At 37.8% G+C, this 17,548-nt stretch overlaps 1 protein-coding gene across 1 annotated transcript in view; it reads right to left on the minus strand.

Annotated features, from left to right (window-relative positions):
• Positions 1–17,126, minus strand: part of grm5b (glutamate receptor, metabotropic 5b) — a 464,503-nt gene extending 447,377 nt beyond the window's left edge. The window contains exon 1 of the mRNA XM_059964595.1: positions 16,448–17,126. Within this exon, the coding sequence (XP_059820578.1) occupies positions 16,448–17,126 (679 nt within the window). The remainder of the gene's footprint in view (positions 1–16,447) is intronic.
• Positions 17,127–17,548: the final 422 nt, after the last annotated feature.

Below are 17,548 nucleotides of genomic sequence, written 5' to 3' on the forward strand. Positions count from 1 at the left end.
TCTAGCAACAGAGAGCATGCATTTAGGTGAGAGTAGAGTTCAAAAGAGATGTATCTCTACCACTGAACGTAAGTTCATAAAGTTTCCATTAGTTTCCTCTCAAAGAGTTGATTGTGTTTGTTTTTCTTGGCAGTGTTTTTTCAGACCATGTGTAAGATATTATCTGCAGATACCTTTACAACATTTTTAAAAATCTGTTAATAGGGTTTTGTTCTTTAATCAGCATTTTTTTTCTTTCAAAATATTCAATTCAATAGGGTGTAATTATGGACAATTTCTGTCTGCTAAGGGCAAGGCGTAAGACACTTTAAAACTTTACAAATTCTGCCAATTTAGCATCATGACTCAGAAAAAAACTGAAGAGCTATTCTTATTTAAGAGTAATTAACTTCTGCTAAATTAAATACTTCTACTCAGAGAACAGCAATCAGAGATTTGTCGATCAATCACAAGAAACAACACAGACCCAGTGATATACATAATCTAATTTTTTATTAATTTCAAGCTCATAACAACAAATAATTAGTGTGTTGGCATCCTTGGGGCGCTGGAGGAAATTAAATATGGCAGGCTATTCAAACATCAATATTTCACTCCCTTATACTACCTTCCTACCCATCGTCACTTGACAAACTGCTTTAAAAATGACAATTAAGTTAGAATTAACAATACTCCTACAAATCTAAGTTGCATCATTATTCTGTGAAAAATTAATTTCTTCTAACTTTTAAGTATGCAGGAGGCTTCTGAATTTTATGGTTACATATTCAAAAGCTATCTAAGCAGCAGCTTGTTTTCCCCACTTACATTATTCTAAAATTTATGTCTGCCTTATGTTTACTCCAACATGATCACCTGAGCACTTCTTCATAATTTGTAGCTCTGTCTCTTCCTCCTCCAAGCATTTTCATATTATCTACACTGACAGCAAATGCTGGAGAAAAGTAATTTTGAATAGAAAAGTATCAACAGAATATTAATTTTTAAAATTGTACTATACATGTGATGGGCTATGTAACACAATTGGAAATGTGATTCCTATAATTGTTCATTAATAAAATAAAACATCTCTATTTTACAACTCTGTTTTCTTTGTGTTATGATTTTCCACGTGATGCAAGAATCCTTTTACAAATACTTAGTTGTCAGTTTTGATGTGCTGTTCCTCAGTGTTTATCAAGATCATGTTTTAGTAAACTGTATACTACATACCCTTAATTTTCCAGCCAACAACTTCCAATTAAGCATTGAATAGGGGTAATCTTACAGTTTATATTTCTGGAATGCAACAAAGCAAAACACCATGAGAGATGTGGCATAATACCTGCCATAAGTGAAAAGAATTGGCACCAAACTTTAGGGGCGACTAATTCTGGAGAAGCACTGTGCCAGCAAAGAATAGAATTCACCGAAGGAAAGACAATTAAAGTTCCAATGATATAGACCTCCAGAAATCTCTTTTAATAAATAGAATTATGACTAACATTTCACTGTTTGGTAATAATTTTACATCCTACCCTGATGGCTAATCTGAATGGTGAACAGCTTTTGCCTCCTGTACTCTAAATCTATTGCTCCATGTATTTGGAACTGTGCATGAAAAAACACTTCTTGTGTTCCATATGGATTTTACATAGCTATTTATGGATTGTGTTTTCATAATCAGATTGCAGTTATTAATTTTTCATGAAATATTTATTTTAAATGAGACTCGATGTTCTAAAATGAATCATTTTAGACTATGAATGTATTTTGTTTTATTCTCAATGTAATAAATTTTAAGGAGGTCTACTGAGCGAGGCAAAGGAAACTTCCTTCAAGAAATATTTTGCTCATGGTAACAAGTGGTCGAGTTAACTGGCCAAGAGGGTTTAAGTATTATAGACACAGAAATTATTCATCTTTTACACTTCAGTTCCTACTAAATTTCAAAGTGAGCACTAAACTGGATGAATCAATATTTCTGATCAAGACCCTTCAGCCCAGATGAAGGATCTTGACACAAAATATTAACTCCCCATTTTCTTCCTCGGATGTTCCCTGACCTCCTGAGTTCCTCTGGCAGTCTGGATTTATCTCCTGGGTCTAATCATGTTAAAAGAACAGCAAGCGTTCTCCAACTCTCCATGAATTCTGAGTTACTTTTAATATTCAAGCAGGGTCAGGCGCACCCTTGTTTGAACCTGCCTTCGATGTTGGCCCAGCCAGCAAAGGTAGAATAAGAAATGTAGGAAGATGTACCTGTCGGATGACGCATTCAGGCCCTAGCGAGGATCTTTCAATCTGGTGTGATGGCTTCGTGGCAGAGAAGGATCGAAGGTTTTCGGAAGACACAGGAAATGCACCTTTAATACTTCCAGAAATGAAAAGGATCCTTTAAAAAACTTCTTTAGCACCCTTCAGTGCTTCCTGCTTCTCAGTGTAGGATTCCTCTAGGACAGGGGTCAGCAACCTTTACCACTGAAAGAGCCATTTGGACCCGTTTCCCACAGAAAAGAAAACACTGGGAGCCGCAAAACCCGTTTGACATTTAAAATGAAATAACACTGCATACAACGTTTTGTTTTGCCTTTATGCTATGTATAAACAAACTATAATGTGTTGCATTTATGAAATTGATGAACTCCTGCAGAGAAAACGAAATTACATTTCTGCATGCAACAAAAACATTTTGAACTCCGAAAAAAAGACGTTGGGTTGAAGGTTACTTTTAAGTAAAATACTCAACGGCTATTTGAGTCCTTCTTTTATTTATGAAAAATGCCAAACTTAAATTTGCCGCCAGCAGCAAACCAAAAATAACGTCAGCCAGCTGTCAACCTGAAAAATAAAAGGACTATTTCACTGAACAATGAAAACATATGAATATACGTAAAATAATAGGCAATTAAAATATTTATCATACTTGTTCAGGTTGACTCACAATGCAGTCAATGCAGGTTGACCTGACAATGCAGTCGTATTCAGTAGGGATGGATCGATGCTTAGGGGAGTGACCGGGAAGGATAATGTGTTTTTTTCCTCTCTGAACTCACAGAAGCGTTTCCCAAACGATGTTTGCATTGCGATGATTGCAGAATGTAAATACCCCGAATTTATCATGTCGTGACCTTGTTTGAACTCTCTCAAATTGGGGAAGTGAGACAATGTGCCTTTCTGTAAATCTCTGGCAAGCAACGTCAACTTGCGCTCGAGTGCCAAAACATCCTCCAACATGTGCAGGGCTGTACGTCCTTTCCCCTGAAGAGCTGTGTTCAGCGTGTTCAGGTGCGCTGTCATGTCTACCATGAAGTGTAGCTTTTCCAGCCACTCTGGCTGTTCCAGCTCAGGAAAGGTAAGCCCTTTGCTGCCCAGGAAAGTTTTCACTTCTTCCAGACACGCGACAAAGTGTTTCAGCACCTCCCCTCTGGACAGCCAGCGATAAAAACACGTTGTAGTGGTGTGCTACACGCAGTCAGTAAACTGCAGTCAAAGATAGCTTTATTCGAACTAAACAGCCTTGCTTTTAAGCCTCCCTCAACCCGCCCCCCATGGGCGCGGATGCTGCAAAAGACACGTACTCACAAACCCCCGTAGGCTATCTCCCTTAGCCTGAACGCTGGCTAATTGTGAGCCGGTTCGGATGTGTCAGGAAATGGGTCGCCACGACGTCTTATTTAGATTGTACAAGATCACCATAATCTTCAAATTTAGATTTACATTTCAAAAACTAACAAACTAACATAAAATACATTTTAATTAAATACTGACCATGTAGCGGTGTGCTACACGCAGCGCTAAAATTACGACACGGAGTCGGTAACTGCAGTCGAAGGAAAAAACTTTATTCGAAATCTTCAGCCTCACTTTTAAGCCTCCCTCAACCTGCCCCCCCCCCTCCCCCATGGCGCAGAGGCTCCAAAGCTCTGTGCTTGCAAAACCCCGTAGGCTATCTAATTGTGAGTCGGTTCGGATGTGCCAGGAAAAGGGTCGCCACAACCAATTATTTCCCAAAGCAACAGGGAGCCGCAGCACAGACGTAAAAGAGCCACATGTGGCTCCGGAGCCGCGGGTTGCCGACCCCCGCTCTAGGAGTTCACACTAGCTAGAAGCTTCATTGTTGTTAGTCATAATGTATTTAGGATCCTCATGATGACTACAGACATTTTAAAGTCAGTTGAGGCCCTAATCTATGCCTGGGGGCAGTAAGCAACAGTATTTCCTTCCTTGGATGTACCATTCATTAAAATGCACTGGGCAAGTGTATAACACGGCATCAGTATCTCCCTCAGGTTAGATACTTGAACATCCCACTCCCATTAGGAGTTGAAGGTTAAAATTGGGAGTTAAGTATTTAATATTTTTGGTACATTTTAAAATTATTCCAAATTGCACCTTTTCTAGAAATACTTTTAACTTGCTAGGTTGATTTGTCACTGATCTCACATTGCACTAATGTAATTCAATGACTCCACTTGTGTGTCAAGGAAACCCAGTGCAACTTAGAAAAGCAAATCTACTGCTTGTGCCTATCCAATAACTGCCATACCAAACCCTAATTATGAGATTTAATTAGCCCTACAGTATCTGTAATAGGAATTCCATCATTTTTTGGAAAATCAGATTCTTTGCAATGGGGGGAGGATGGTCTTTTATTGTTAGGATAGGCCAACTACATCACTGGTCTCAAAGATGGCCTGGTGATTTGGTTGGCCTTATTCTTTAAGTGAAAATAAGCAGATTTCAGCGTTGTTCATACATATTTCTATCAGCTCACCTACCCATGCATATTTTGCACCTTAGAACTATTATTAAAGGACCACTCCTTTGTTGCCTGGGTAAATGCAGACACAACTGCAGAGGCTAAGCTAGAAAAATTGTTGCATGTACTGTATATGTGCCCTGCATGAATGCAGAGAAGAAACAAAGGCAGCTAAAGCATAATACGTTGCAGGGAGAATCAAGAACTTAACCAAACTGTACAGGATCAAAGAAAAGGTCACTGAAAGAAATCAGATCCAGTAACATCTGTGGAGGTAAAAAGCATCTGAAGAATTTCGGGTTGAGACCCTGATCCAGCGTCCTGATGCAGAATCCTGATCCAAGTCATTATCTACTGTATACCATTTATCGCTACAGATGCCACTTGATTTGCTGAATTCTTCCAGCATTCTTCTTTGTTCCAGATTCCAGCATCTGCAGGCTCCTTTGTCTTCAATTATCCAGGGTGCTGAGAAATGTGCCACATCCTGTCATTACTCTGCAGGGAATAGTAGAGTACAGCTCACACCCCAGTCCCTACGCACAAAGTATTGCAAACAAAATCCCAGCCCTGCTTTACAGCGAACAGCAGAAGGAGTTTGCATCACAACCTGACTACACAGGATATGGACAAGAGGAGATCGCATTTCAGCCCTCATGGAGACAGAAAACACACATCCTAGATTTACCACACAGATATGGATGTGCAGAGGTCACACACCAGCACTGGTGGACAGTGTGTGAAGAAGGAGAGCAGGCATCCTTGTCCAATAACCCATGGGGGAAGAGAGCCCTTACCACAGCTTTCAAAAACAAACAGTTGAAATAAATGCATTAAACAATGTCGAATCACAAAATTTGCTGTGAACGCCACTCAAAAATGCCCCTCTTACTGTCTTGGAAACAGAATGGTGGTGTCCTTGTCTGCGTTCACCTATCCCCCACCTGCTTGTCATCTTCCATCGGAAAACACTGATGTGTCAGTTCCACTCAAATGGAGAATCAGTAACCTGCTGGACCACCCTGTGCATGGCCAGGTGACTGATAGGCTACAGCAGTCTTTATGGTACTGTAATCCAAACTGATTACAAAAATTAGCATAGATAAGTAAGCATCTCCCTGTCATCACATGTACTGGAAGCTCAGATTCAGCATTTTGTTTCTGAATATACATATCTTATAACATCAACACTTGTTCTGACACCTCCTTCCTCACCACCATCTAGGGACCTGAACTGGCAAAGGTTCACATGCACCTCTTCCAGCCTCTACTGCGTTCACTGCTCCCAATGTGGCCTACTCTGCATTCGCGGGACTAAAGACACGTTAGATGATCAGTTTTCAGAGTACCTGCACTCTGTTTGTACTGGCTATGCAGAGTTGCCAGTTGTATGCCATTTCATTTCCCCTTCCCATTCCCCACACCGACCTGTCCATCCTCATCCCTTTCCTTCTACAGTCTAGAAGAACAACACCTCATATTTCTCCTGGGTAATTTACAATCTACTGGTATAAATAGTAAATTTTCCGATTTCAGGTAACCTTTATCCCCTGTGTACCCCTCTCTCCTTCCAATCTACCTCTTGTACCCCTTTCCCATGAATCCCCCACCCCATCTTCCAATTTCCTATTTTCATCACCTTCAACTATTCATGGTCCACATACTCCCTTCACCCATCATATTTTCTCCCCCCCTCCCCAATCCATCTGCCCTTCATCTCTCCCTGAATGTTTCCCATTATCAAGTTCAAGTTCAAACTCAGCTTATTGTCATTCATCCACATACATAGATACCATCAAACAAAAAAACATGTCTCCGGACCAAGGTGAAGAACACAGTGCATAAAACTCCACACAAAACACATAAAGTAATACCATCATAAATAAATTAACAAATAATGGGATGCACACACAAGTTAAAAAGTCAGCAGCATAATGCTACTAGCACTTCATATGAGATGAGACCTGGGTGATGGCATGGAGTTCAGTAGTCTTATACCCTGAGGGAAGGAGCTATTTCCTATCTGATGATACTTGTCCCAGTGCTATGGTACCTCTGGTAGAAGGTCCAAGAGATGGTTGGACGAATGGGAGGGATCATTAACCATGCTGAGGACCTTCCTTTCTTATGGAATTCAAGCACTGGGAGCCACTGTGTCTTGCCTGTTACTCTCCAGTTACCATTTCCACCTTATCATCCGCTCCCCCATCTCTTTTTCCCTTTCCGCTTCCACCTATCACCCACTTGCTAATGTTTCCCCAACCCCTCCTCACACTGCTCTTCAGTCCACCAATCACCTTCCAGCCCCTATCTCCCCTTCTCCTCCTTATACCAGCTGTCTTTCTTCCACACCTTTAGTCCCAACGCAGGGTCTCAAGTTGAAAGGTCAACAAGCCATCTCCTTTGCCCCCTCACACAGATGCTGACCCACTGAACTCCTCTTTAGCAGCTTGTTTTTTGCAAAATTATTCCTTGGTGCTTCTATAACTACTGCTACTGATATATGCCCTTTGGAAATTGCATCTCAAAAGTATTCTCATATTTATTAGCAATTAGGAAAGGTCAAGGTTCCTAGAAAAATTGAACTTTCCTCCTTTCTTGAGCACTGAAGTAGTCATATTCACAGCCATACATGCCTGTCTCATATCAGCCGATACATTAGGGGAGATACATCTGAGACAGGCACAAGGATGATAGAAAAATGGAGAACTATGCAGGAGGGAATGGTGAGAATGGCCATAGAATAGGTTAAAAGGTTAGCACAACATCATGGGCCACAGGACCTGTGCCATTCTATCCAGTCTGTGGATGTTTGAGAAAAACCACTAATTTAATCACAATTTAATTTATAATTTGGTATTTTTTATTTTATTAAATAGTTGGGCACAGACCAGTTGGGATGAAGGACACACTTCTGTGCTGTACATTTCTATGACTCTGTGACTCTAAATTGGAATTTAGCAACAATTACGGAAGTTAACTTTGCACTAACCTTTAGATGTTAATGATGGCAAGGAATTACCCACAGTGTATTAAAGATCAGCCAATAAGAGATTATTGTTTAAACTACTGGTTTTGACATTGCCATTCCACTCATAATTCTGTGCTTTTAGTACACGTATTCAACACGCTGCTTTTGAACACTTTGGTGAATATTCTGCTGTTGCACTAAACAGTTCAACATTATGAAGAGCAATGTCCATTCAGTCTCAGGTTTAAAAAGTTAACATTACTTCTCTTTCCGCAGATGCTGCCCACCTGCTGAATGTTCCTGTTGTTTCTGTTTTTAGATTTCCAGAATCTGCAAGATGTTGATGATTTTAAAGAACCTTTTGGATTGCATATTACCACAGTAATGAGAGCCCCACCCTCATTGTTCCAGCTATCCAGTCCCACTTTTAGCAAAATGAGATTGATGACAACTAACAGAAATAGATATTTCAAAGAACATCCACTAACTTTACCTGGGATAATGCTTGATGTGTGAGTTCATGGACAACTGGACATTCAATCAATTGCATTCATCATGCCCTTCTGCCTCGCTAACTCACCAGGCTAAGATACTGGAAATAATTCTCATTTCAGTCTCCACTATTTTATATCTATTAATAAATTTACTTACTTCATACATTGAGATCATGGTGGCCATTGCTGACAGGTATCTAATCAAATCAATTCTCTTTTGTGCCAGGGTCCTCCCATTAAAAACTTACCTTTGATAATAATAAAAATATCTTATCTACTTTACAACCAATGAATTATAAATTGTAGCTGGAAGTGGTTTTGCAGATTCTTTCTTTGCAACTATAAACTCTCAAACAGCTTGTATTTGACATTATTTCCTTTTTTCCAGCATCAAATCATTTTCTTCCATTTGTGAAGCACATTATTCTCAAATCAATATTACAGTGAGCAGGAGACACCTGCTCCCTCTGACTGTGCTGATGAATGCCTAGGCAACTCTAGAGATGCTCAACTCTAATTTCTCTGTCCTTCCTGGATGAAAATGTACACAATTTGATGCCTTCTTTTGAAAGTCCAAATGCAACATTAAATTTGCAACTGTGCGTAGGAAGCACTGATAGTCTTTTTCTGCCCAAGTGAATATTGTCACATTGAACTAAGTATTGCTAAGGGTGATCTAACTAATCTTTTCAATCCAATGCAGAGATTACAAATCTGGGAACAATATCTGAAATAAGAAGTTAGAAGTAAGAAAGTTCATATGAACTTATCTACTCAAAATAGGGTAGTTTGGAATGTTAGAGTGAAGATGTTTGAAGCCCAATAAGTGATATGTCCATATGTATTTTGACTCCTAAAATTCTTCACTTCTGTAATTGCAGATTAAATGATCAAGTGATAATATTATGTGGCTACGCTGCTTTGGACCAAATTCCTATAGGCATTCATTGGCCCATTTGGTATTAAAAATGTTTTAATTTACATAAGTACCTTCATTTACATTACAATATAACACAAATTATATCCTACCTTTAAAAGATTAAATTGATTACATCTACATGTTTTGCAACATACTTCATTAAATATTGTACTGTACATAATTATAAGCAACACTAAAGCATCACTCATCATCTGTATTTAACTGAATGCATTTCCATCTCAGCTTAATGTCATTCCGCATGTGGGCTGTAATACCAGGAACATACTCTTGCATTCTGACTCTCTGAAAATAAAACCTTAAATTAAAGGCTAAATAAAACTTTAATTACAGCCTCTCTTGCTAATGCCATCCCTCGGTAGAAAGAACTCAAGTAAAATTGCTGTAGAGATGCAACATAGTTGACAAAGCAATATCCTGATCACATTACTTATTCTTGAATCAGTTAGTCAGCAAAGGCCTATAGTTGGCAATCAGTACAAGAATGGTATTCAAAAGTGCTATTATAAAGAGTCCTCCAGGCAGACAAAAGACTGCATATCATCATCAAACTCCCCATTAATTATGTTGTAAAGAAGCTGTGATATACCCTGCAATAATTCAGAGGTAATATTTAAGTGGTAAGCTGATCTGAATCAGATCTCACAGTAACAAAACCACTGGTGTCACAAGACAAGTTCAAAGTCTCTGCATGCGCTATTGTTTGAGTTGCCAGACTCCATGAAAAGTGCACAGAGCTTTCCTCAGCCACCACCTCCTTAATTGTGAATTGCGTCTGCTGATAGATAAATAAACTGGATGGAATTTCAAATATTTAAAAAAGATGATATTCCAACATATTTTAAAATATAATAATAAAAAATCTATATTGCAATTAACAGCACATTATAAAGCAGAAACCAGTAGCATATTGGCACAATGAAAAAGTTACTTCTAGGCTGTATGAATGCAACTCCCAAGATGGTTAAAAAGCATACCACCATCAGGACAAAGTGGCTCGGGAGATGGATATTCTGATAACCATATTAAATATTCATTACCTCCACCACCAAAACACCATGACTGCTCTGCATGCCATCTATGACATATTGGAGCTTCTTTACACTTATTTCTACAGTGCTTCGCAAACTCATCACTACCAGAGAGGACAAGTGCAGTAGATGCATAGGTGTATCAGTACTTGCTGGTTTCCCACCGCATTCTACACCATCCTATATATCTTACAATTCCTTCACTTTTGCTGGGTCTAAACCTCTACTTCCTACCCAAGTGAACAGTGTGAGTATCTTCAAGGGCAATTAGGGGTGGGATAAACATAATGGCCTTTGCCATTTTTGCCCACATCCTGAAATATGTTTGCTGTAAAGCTGTGAAATCTAAATGCATGTTCATTTATATTTGTAATACTAATTGCTGAATTATTTTTTTAAATTTTGCCCATAATGTATCTTACTTGTAGCCCAAATGTCAGAGGGACCTGTAGAATCGAGTTATTTCTTAACAGTCTTAGGTTGTAATTGGTGAACTGTAATAACAGAACTGAATATACTTCATGCTTGAAGTCTTCCATGATAATATTTCAAATCGCAACTAAAAAAAGATATATCTCATGCATCTTATACTTTTTAACAGATAAAATGAGTGTATTATTGTAGATTATTTTGAGAAAAGTACAGTACATAAATTTACAGTGTGCTTGGTATTAAATTGTGAACCTAATGTTGAACACTGGTGTATAAGAAATCACTATGCAAAGATTGCACATTTTCTCATATATAAGGTATCATCAAAAATCTAGTTTCAGGGATTATTTTACATTTCTCTGTTGGTGTATCTTGTTCTCTTTTCTCAAATGGAAAAACAGGAATGCAGGCTATAGCCTTCTTGAAACATGCTGGTGCTGTTCTTCTCTGCATCAATCAGCAGAACCATTGTCTTCCCTAGGTTGAGCCATACATTTTAGTAATAGGAGCAGAATGGGTCTTCAGTCTGAAACATTACCTCTGTTTCTCTTCCCACTAATGTTGCCTGTCTGCTGAGTTTTCCAAACATTTCCCATTATTATTTCAGATTTCTAACATCTGCAAGGCTGTTTTTAACGTTCATAATTATTTTGGTGTGCTTGGATCCACAGCAAGCTCTGTAAATAATCCTTCTAATATTCTTTCAAGTAATACAAACTTAATTTGAGTCAGGTTTCATGGAAAATGTTCCATAAAGGGCATTAAGAGCTAATTTCTAAATGATCATAATCTTTGTTTGGCTGTGATTTAAAACTGGATAAATGGTGCATAATAAATAGTACCCTTTATATTTCCATTGCTGAAGGAGTGTTAAAAGAATTATTACTTTCCAAAGTTATGACAAATGAAACAGCCTTATCAAAAGATTTGCCTGGTGTTGAAATTATATGGTTTTGTAATTTAACTCTACATAAAAAGAACTGTCCAGTCATAATAAGATATAACCAATAAAATATCAGCCCCAGAAGAATGAGTATTAGTTGAGGATAGGATAAAATTCTATCAATTTTATTAAAGGGCTATCTGCAAAATAGTTTCATTGTGAACAAAGAGCTGAGAATACTCAGCAGGACATACAGTATCTGTGAAAAGTAAAATAGCTAACATTTCAGATGGATTGACATTTTATCAGTTTGAATCATTAATTGCATCATACAATTTTTGTTTTCATTGCAGATTTTCAGTGTCTGCAGCTTTGTTTTTTGCTTTTCATCATTACTGATCTGGCTTAACCTTGTTACCAGACTTAAAATGCTTGTATGTGCTCTCCATTCTCAAAAAGTGGTTTATATTAATAAACCAATCAATTCAAGAAGCAAAACCATTCTCTGGTTCTTTCTTCATGGACTGAAAAGTTGAAGATCACAAATTGTGTGGTCCAAGTATTTTCAGGTAATCTTCAGTTATACACCCTCCCACTGAATACACAGACACAATGACACCAACAGAGGTATCTGCATCATTTCACTTTTGCATCCTTTCAAGGTTAGCATGACATACTGGAAATGTTAAGCTTCTCATTCTAACTTTGAGTATTTTATATGGCACAATTTCATGGCATCAGCTTCGTGATTATCATTGACTCCTCCGACATCACATATGTCAATGTCGTAAGCATGGCAAGTAAACCCAGGATCATCCTTCCAATCCATATTTCTGGTTTAACATAATGAACTTACAAGAAAGAAGATGCAGTGTATGGAATTGAAAAGCAGGCCATTTGGCCACTGGAAAGATGCTGGTTCCCAGAGATTGCCAACTCAAAAGATAATGCAATGTGATGGGGAAGTTGTAACTGCAGTTCCAGCCAAGCAAGGAGAATGAAATCTTGGCTTCTGTTTTCCTTACTAAGGGAGCCGAAAATACTGTGTAAAAGAAGTACCACAGTTGTAGCTCTGGGTAGATATTAGAAGTGTGCAATTACATTGAATAAATCTCCCCTTAAGCCACGTTGTTTGAGGGTCTTTGGTCTTCAACTGCTCAAAATGCAAACATATATTTTATTGGTGGCTCTGATTAAGAAGAATCTGCTTTAAAATTATTATTCAACCTAATCCATATTATAATCAATCATACTCAAAAGACTCCTTTATAGAAAAGTATTTCAACACGCAACATTTCCAAGGAAAGGATTTGTGATTTTTGTGACTGGTGAATCAATATGCATATTGGTTTACTCAGAAACTCTGAAGCTATAGTTATTAAAACAAATGCCATGGCTATTAGACCACCAAAAATAAAAGTAGAAAATGCCAGAAATAATTTGCAAGTCTATCCAAATCTGTGGAGTACAAAAAGTACAGGTAATATGCCAAGGTACAAATTTTTCATCAGATTAAATATCTAATGAAAGATCTTGACCAGAAACGTTAACTGTTTCTCTCACTGCAGTTGTTGACTGTTCCTATGTTCTCTATTCTTTTTTACTTCAGATTTCCAGTAACTGCGGGATTTCAGCTGTGTTTAAGAAAACCAAAAGTACAGTCGAAAAATCTGTGGAGGTACATTCTCTAATTAACACTAAATAGCACACAAAGAATCCTAGCAGGAGCTGGAGAAATAGTTTGTTTGGACCTAATAATTATAGAACAACCATTGCAGAGGAATTTGCAAATTCCTCTATCCATCCAAAGTTCCAGATATTCAATATAATTTCCACCTTTTTTTTATTTTTTGAGTATATAATGTCAATATTTCATTGAAGTATTTTACAAAAATTTCAATCCCTGATTGAAAATTTTCCCTTTCTTCCAAGCAAAATGATCAGTCTTTAAAGAAACTACTTATTGATAGGCAATACATAGAAAGTAGGTATTTGATATACATAAACCTTATTTGCTATGTTTCATTTGGTAAAGGAAAAAGTTCTGAAGGTGAGGAACTGGTGGGTTTGGAAGAAAAGCAAATAAGGTTTTTTCTACTATCTTTGTGCCTGTAGTCTCAAAATCATCATACATTATAATACAAGCATTATCTGGTGTGTGGGCATTGCTGGCTAAGGTAATGTTAAATTATAATTTGCCAATCCTCTTCAGAAAGTAGCAGTGAACCATGGTCCTGAATGGCAACAGGACTTCCTGTGAAAACTCCCCTAACAGTTATAATACTTAGGAGTCATACTTAGTGTTGATGAAAGAATGGCAGTATAATTCCAAATCAGAACAACGTGACACCTCTAGGTGAAACAGCATCAGGTTGAGTTTCCATGTGCTCTTCATCTTTGTCCTGCTTGCTCATAGAGTTCTTGGATAGGGGAGTCACTCTGTGGGTAGCCAAGCTGTGATACATTTTCTATACATCATAATGCACTAGTCATGGATGGAATGAATGTTTAAGATGCTAAGTGGGATAGTAAGCCTTTTCCTGGATCTTGTCAAACTTTCTGAATGTTATTAAAGCTCCACTTGTCCGAGCAACTGGAAACTATTCCAGCATATTCTTGAACTGTGCATTAAGCTGATGGAAAGACTTTAGGTTTTTCAGCCTTTGATCTTCTGTTGTGACCAGAATATTCGTCTTGCTGGTCCAGATTAATTTCTCTTCAATGGTTAGCTCAGGATATGTTTCTGCATATGGGACTCAATGAAGATAATGTTTTTGAATATCAACAATAGATACATAGATTATCCCTTTTTGAATACAACTAATGTATGGTACTTTAAAACCATGATTCTTATGTGCCATTTAGTATTGCACACATTTGTGTTATCTAAGTCTTTCTACATGCAGGAGTATGCCACTCTATTTTCTAAGGAGTTAAAAATGTAATTGAATATTGCACAATCATCAGGGAACATCCCCACTTCTGAACTGATGATGAGGAGTAGGCTATCGATGAAGCAGCTGAAGATGCTTGCGCCCTGAGGAACTGATGCTCTGGGGTTAGAATGATTGACCTCTGTCAACAACATCTTTGTGCAAGATATGACACCAATTGTTGATCTACTTTTCTCCTTATTAATTATTCTCTGACCACAATAGGTCAAATGTTGCTTGATGTCAAGAATAATTATTCTCAAATCACCTGTGGAATTCAGTTCTTGAATCCATGTATTGACCAAGGCTGTAGTGAGGTCTAAAGCTGAGTAACAATTCCATGCCATTTAGTTTAGCATTGATCTTAATGATTTTAATATTAATTTATAACTTCTGTTAAGTTGTTGAGAAAGAACTATACATATACTAGTTGTTTCTATGTTAATTTCTCAAATAATTCTTCTAAGCCTATTGATCAAAATGAAATAATTGGATAATGTCAAACTAATTGAAATCCAGTAAATGAAACTTCAGTGGGAATTCTGTGCCATATACAATTATGGTTCTCTTCTCTATTCTGAAATGTTCTGCAAAGAATTATTCAAACCAATACTGTAATTATCATGGAAACACCAAAAAAAAAAATGACTGGCTGTTACTATCACTTTCACAAACTTTAATCATGGCAATGTAAAGTGAAGTAAACAATTAACTCTGATATCTGTTGTCTGTATTTTAATTTAATAAATCTACTAATGAAAATCTACCTTGGTGATTATTTACAATGTAGGAGGATAGAATGACACTGTATCTTACCAAAAAAAAAATCTGCTTCCTTAAATTTTACTTTGTTTTATCCTTAAACAACAGGTCCAAAAAAACCCTGAACCCACTTTACCACTATGTGCACAATTTTTAAAGAAAAACATGTTTAAACTTGTCCTTCAGGCCCTGAGCTACCATCAGTTCTAATGAAAGGACATGTATGAAATGTTAATTTCTCACTTTGTTCCATGGATGCTGTCGCCGAAATGCTAAGTGATTCCAGCATTTTCTACTTCAGTTTAGGGGGCAATATTCAGGTGCAGTGTGGGCAAGTAGCTTTAGCTAACTCAAGTCTGAGGTAGCAACAGAATATTTGTATTATAGAGTTGCATTCCAATCAACCTGAAGAACATATCAATTCCATTTGTAGCTTATCATTATAACTAAACTCAAACTTCTTTCTTCTCCACTCCACCAAAATGTATACAACTCTGCCTTTATATTTGGCAAAATTTGCACCCCTTCTCTTTAACTGAAAACTGGATTGCTACATAATTAATGTATCCATTATAATTAATTGCCATTGACGTGAGTGGGATAAAAGCAAATCTGTTATATAAGTAGTAAAAAAGGTACTATCTTTCCATCATGTATTAAATCTCCAAGTCTTTGTTTCATTCTTCAGTGAGTTGTCTTCTCAGTTAAATAGTTGTTAGATGAGTCTTCCAATATTGAGATGAGTTCTTTCAATCTGATTTTCAACTTGATCTGCCTTTCAATATTAAAAGTTCCACTCATTGTACAAACTATTATAAACTGGTGGTGCCACCTCAATGGCAGAAATGCACAAAATTACTATTCTACAATCTACTGTACTGTAAAGTTCCTTAATAGTTAGCACTGAAGTTCAACCTAGGTAACATTCTTACAAAAGTCAGCATCTATTGGATGTAAATTTTAAATGATCAAATCTCTGCAATTCATTTCTAGCATGACATCAAAAGTAGTTGAGTTAATTAAAGTGAAGTATTTGGAAACTATTAAGCAGGTAGAAGTTATACATAAGTGCTAAAAAATATGCGTTTAAGAATAACTGTCCGTTTGGGTTTGCATATTGTTGATTATTAAGCAATCAAGCATTACTGTGTCTTTTTCTTTGCATGCCAGGGCTTTAATAGATAATTTAAACCTGCTTAATAATTAAGATACTCAAGACAGCTCAACAGAAAGCTTCACAAATTATTTATTTCCTTTAAATACCTTCTGTGTGGATCGCAGAGATGTAGGTCCAGTTGTATCTCTTCACAATGTCAACCATGGCACGGGCTTGGCGGGCATCAGATGACACCACCCTTACAAAGTATTTAAATAATGTTTTATCGCTTAAGTCCATACTCGTGGCAGAGTACGCAATCTGAGGTATGTTGAAGAGTTGCAGTAGGTTCTGCACTTGAATGGCAACAGAGCTGGAACCTGGCCCAATAACTCCAACTATGGGCTTTTTGGCTCGGAATGGGACCGTAGTTCCATCCACACAGCGGACGACTCCCTCTTCCTCCTCATTGGAGATAAGGGAATCTCTTATAAACTCAATACTTTGTTCCAGAGCCACGGCGGAATGCCAGCATGAATCCCTAATCTCACATCCCAACGTTATATTTGGTAGCAACATGTCATCTGCATTAATGCGATCCAGCGTGTGAAGCATGGCCTCAACCCTTTGAATCCCATATTGCTCCCTTATGGCTCCGCATTTCCTCTCGTGGACTTTGTCCGCAGGGGGCTGGTGGTGAACTGAAAACAAGGCGCCAATAACGATGTCTCCTGGCTGGTGGGCAACTATCCTTCGCTCACCCGACTGGGCAGACACGCTGAAGTCAAAGTTCCTGAAAACATCTTCCACTGTCAGTAAAACCATGAGCCGCAATAGGAGAACCATCTTTAATGTTCAGGAATGCATTGTGATGGAAGGTGAAAATACTGGAATTTAAAATCTTCAGTCAGGAGAGAATATGCCCCATCAGTGGACCACAGGGCTGAACCCAGATCTTCCTGAATTCACTTTAATGAATCATAAATCGTCATCTGCCGAGGGTGTCCAACAATGTCACCGTCTTAAAACCTAGGATTAAGAGAAGAAAAACATTCAGAATCTCACTGAGATGTCCTGCCACACGTTCTCTCAGAACCCCCAAAGGCGCACTGTCAATATTACCATTCCTGAATTCGTTGCCCTAACGTAAGCCCTGAGAGATGTCCTGTCATTGAGCTTTGAAAATAATTCATATCTTTAGTGCCAGGACTCTGCTGCGAGAAGATAATTTCAAAATAATCTCTTCTTTTGCAATAAATTTTGAACTG

This window comes from Hypanus sabinus, chromosome 3, assembly GCF_030144855.1.
Source record: "Hypanus sabinus isolate sHypSab1 chromosome 3, sHypSab1.hap1, whole genome shotgun sequence".
Taxonomy (NCBI): domain Eukaryota; kingdom Metazoa; phylum Chordata; class Chondrichthyes; order Myliobatiformes; family Dasyatidae; genus Hypanus; species Hypanus sabinus.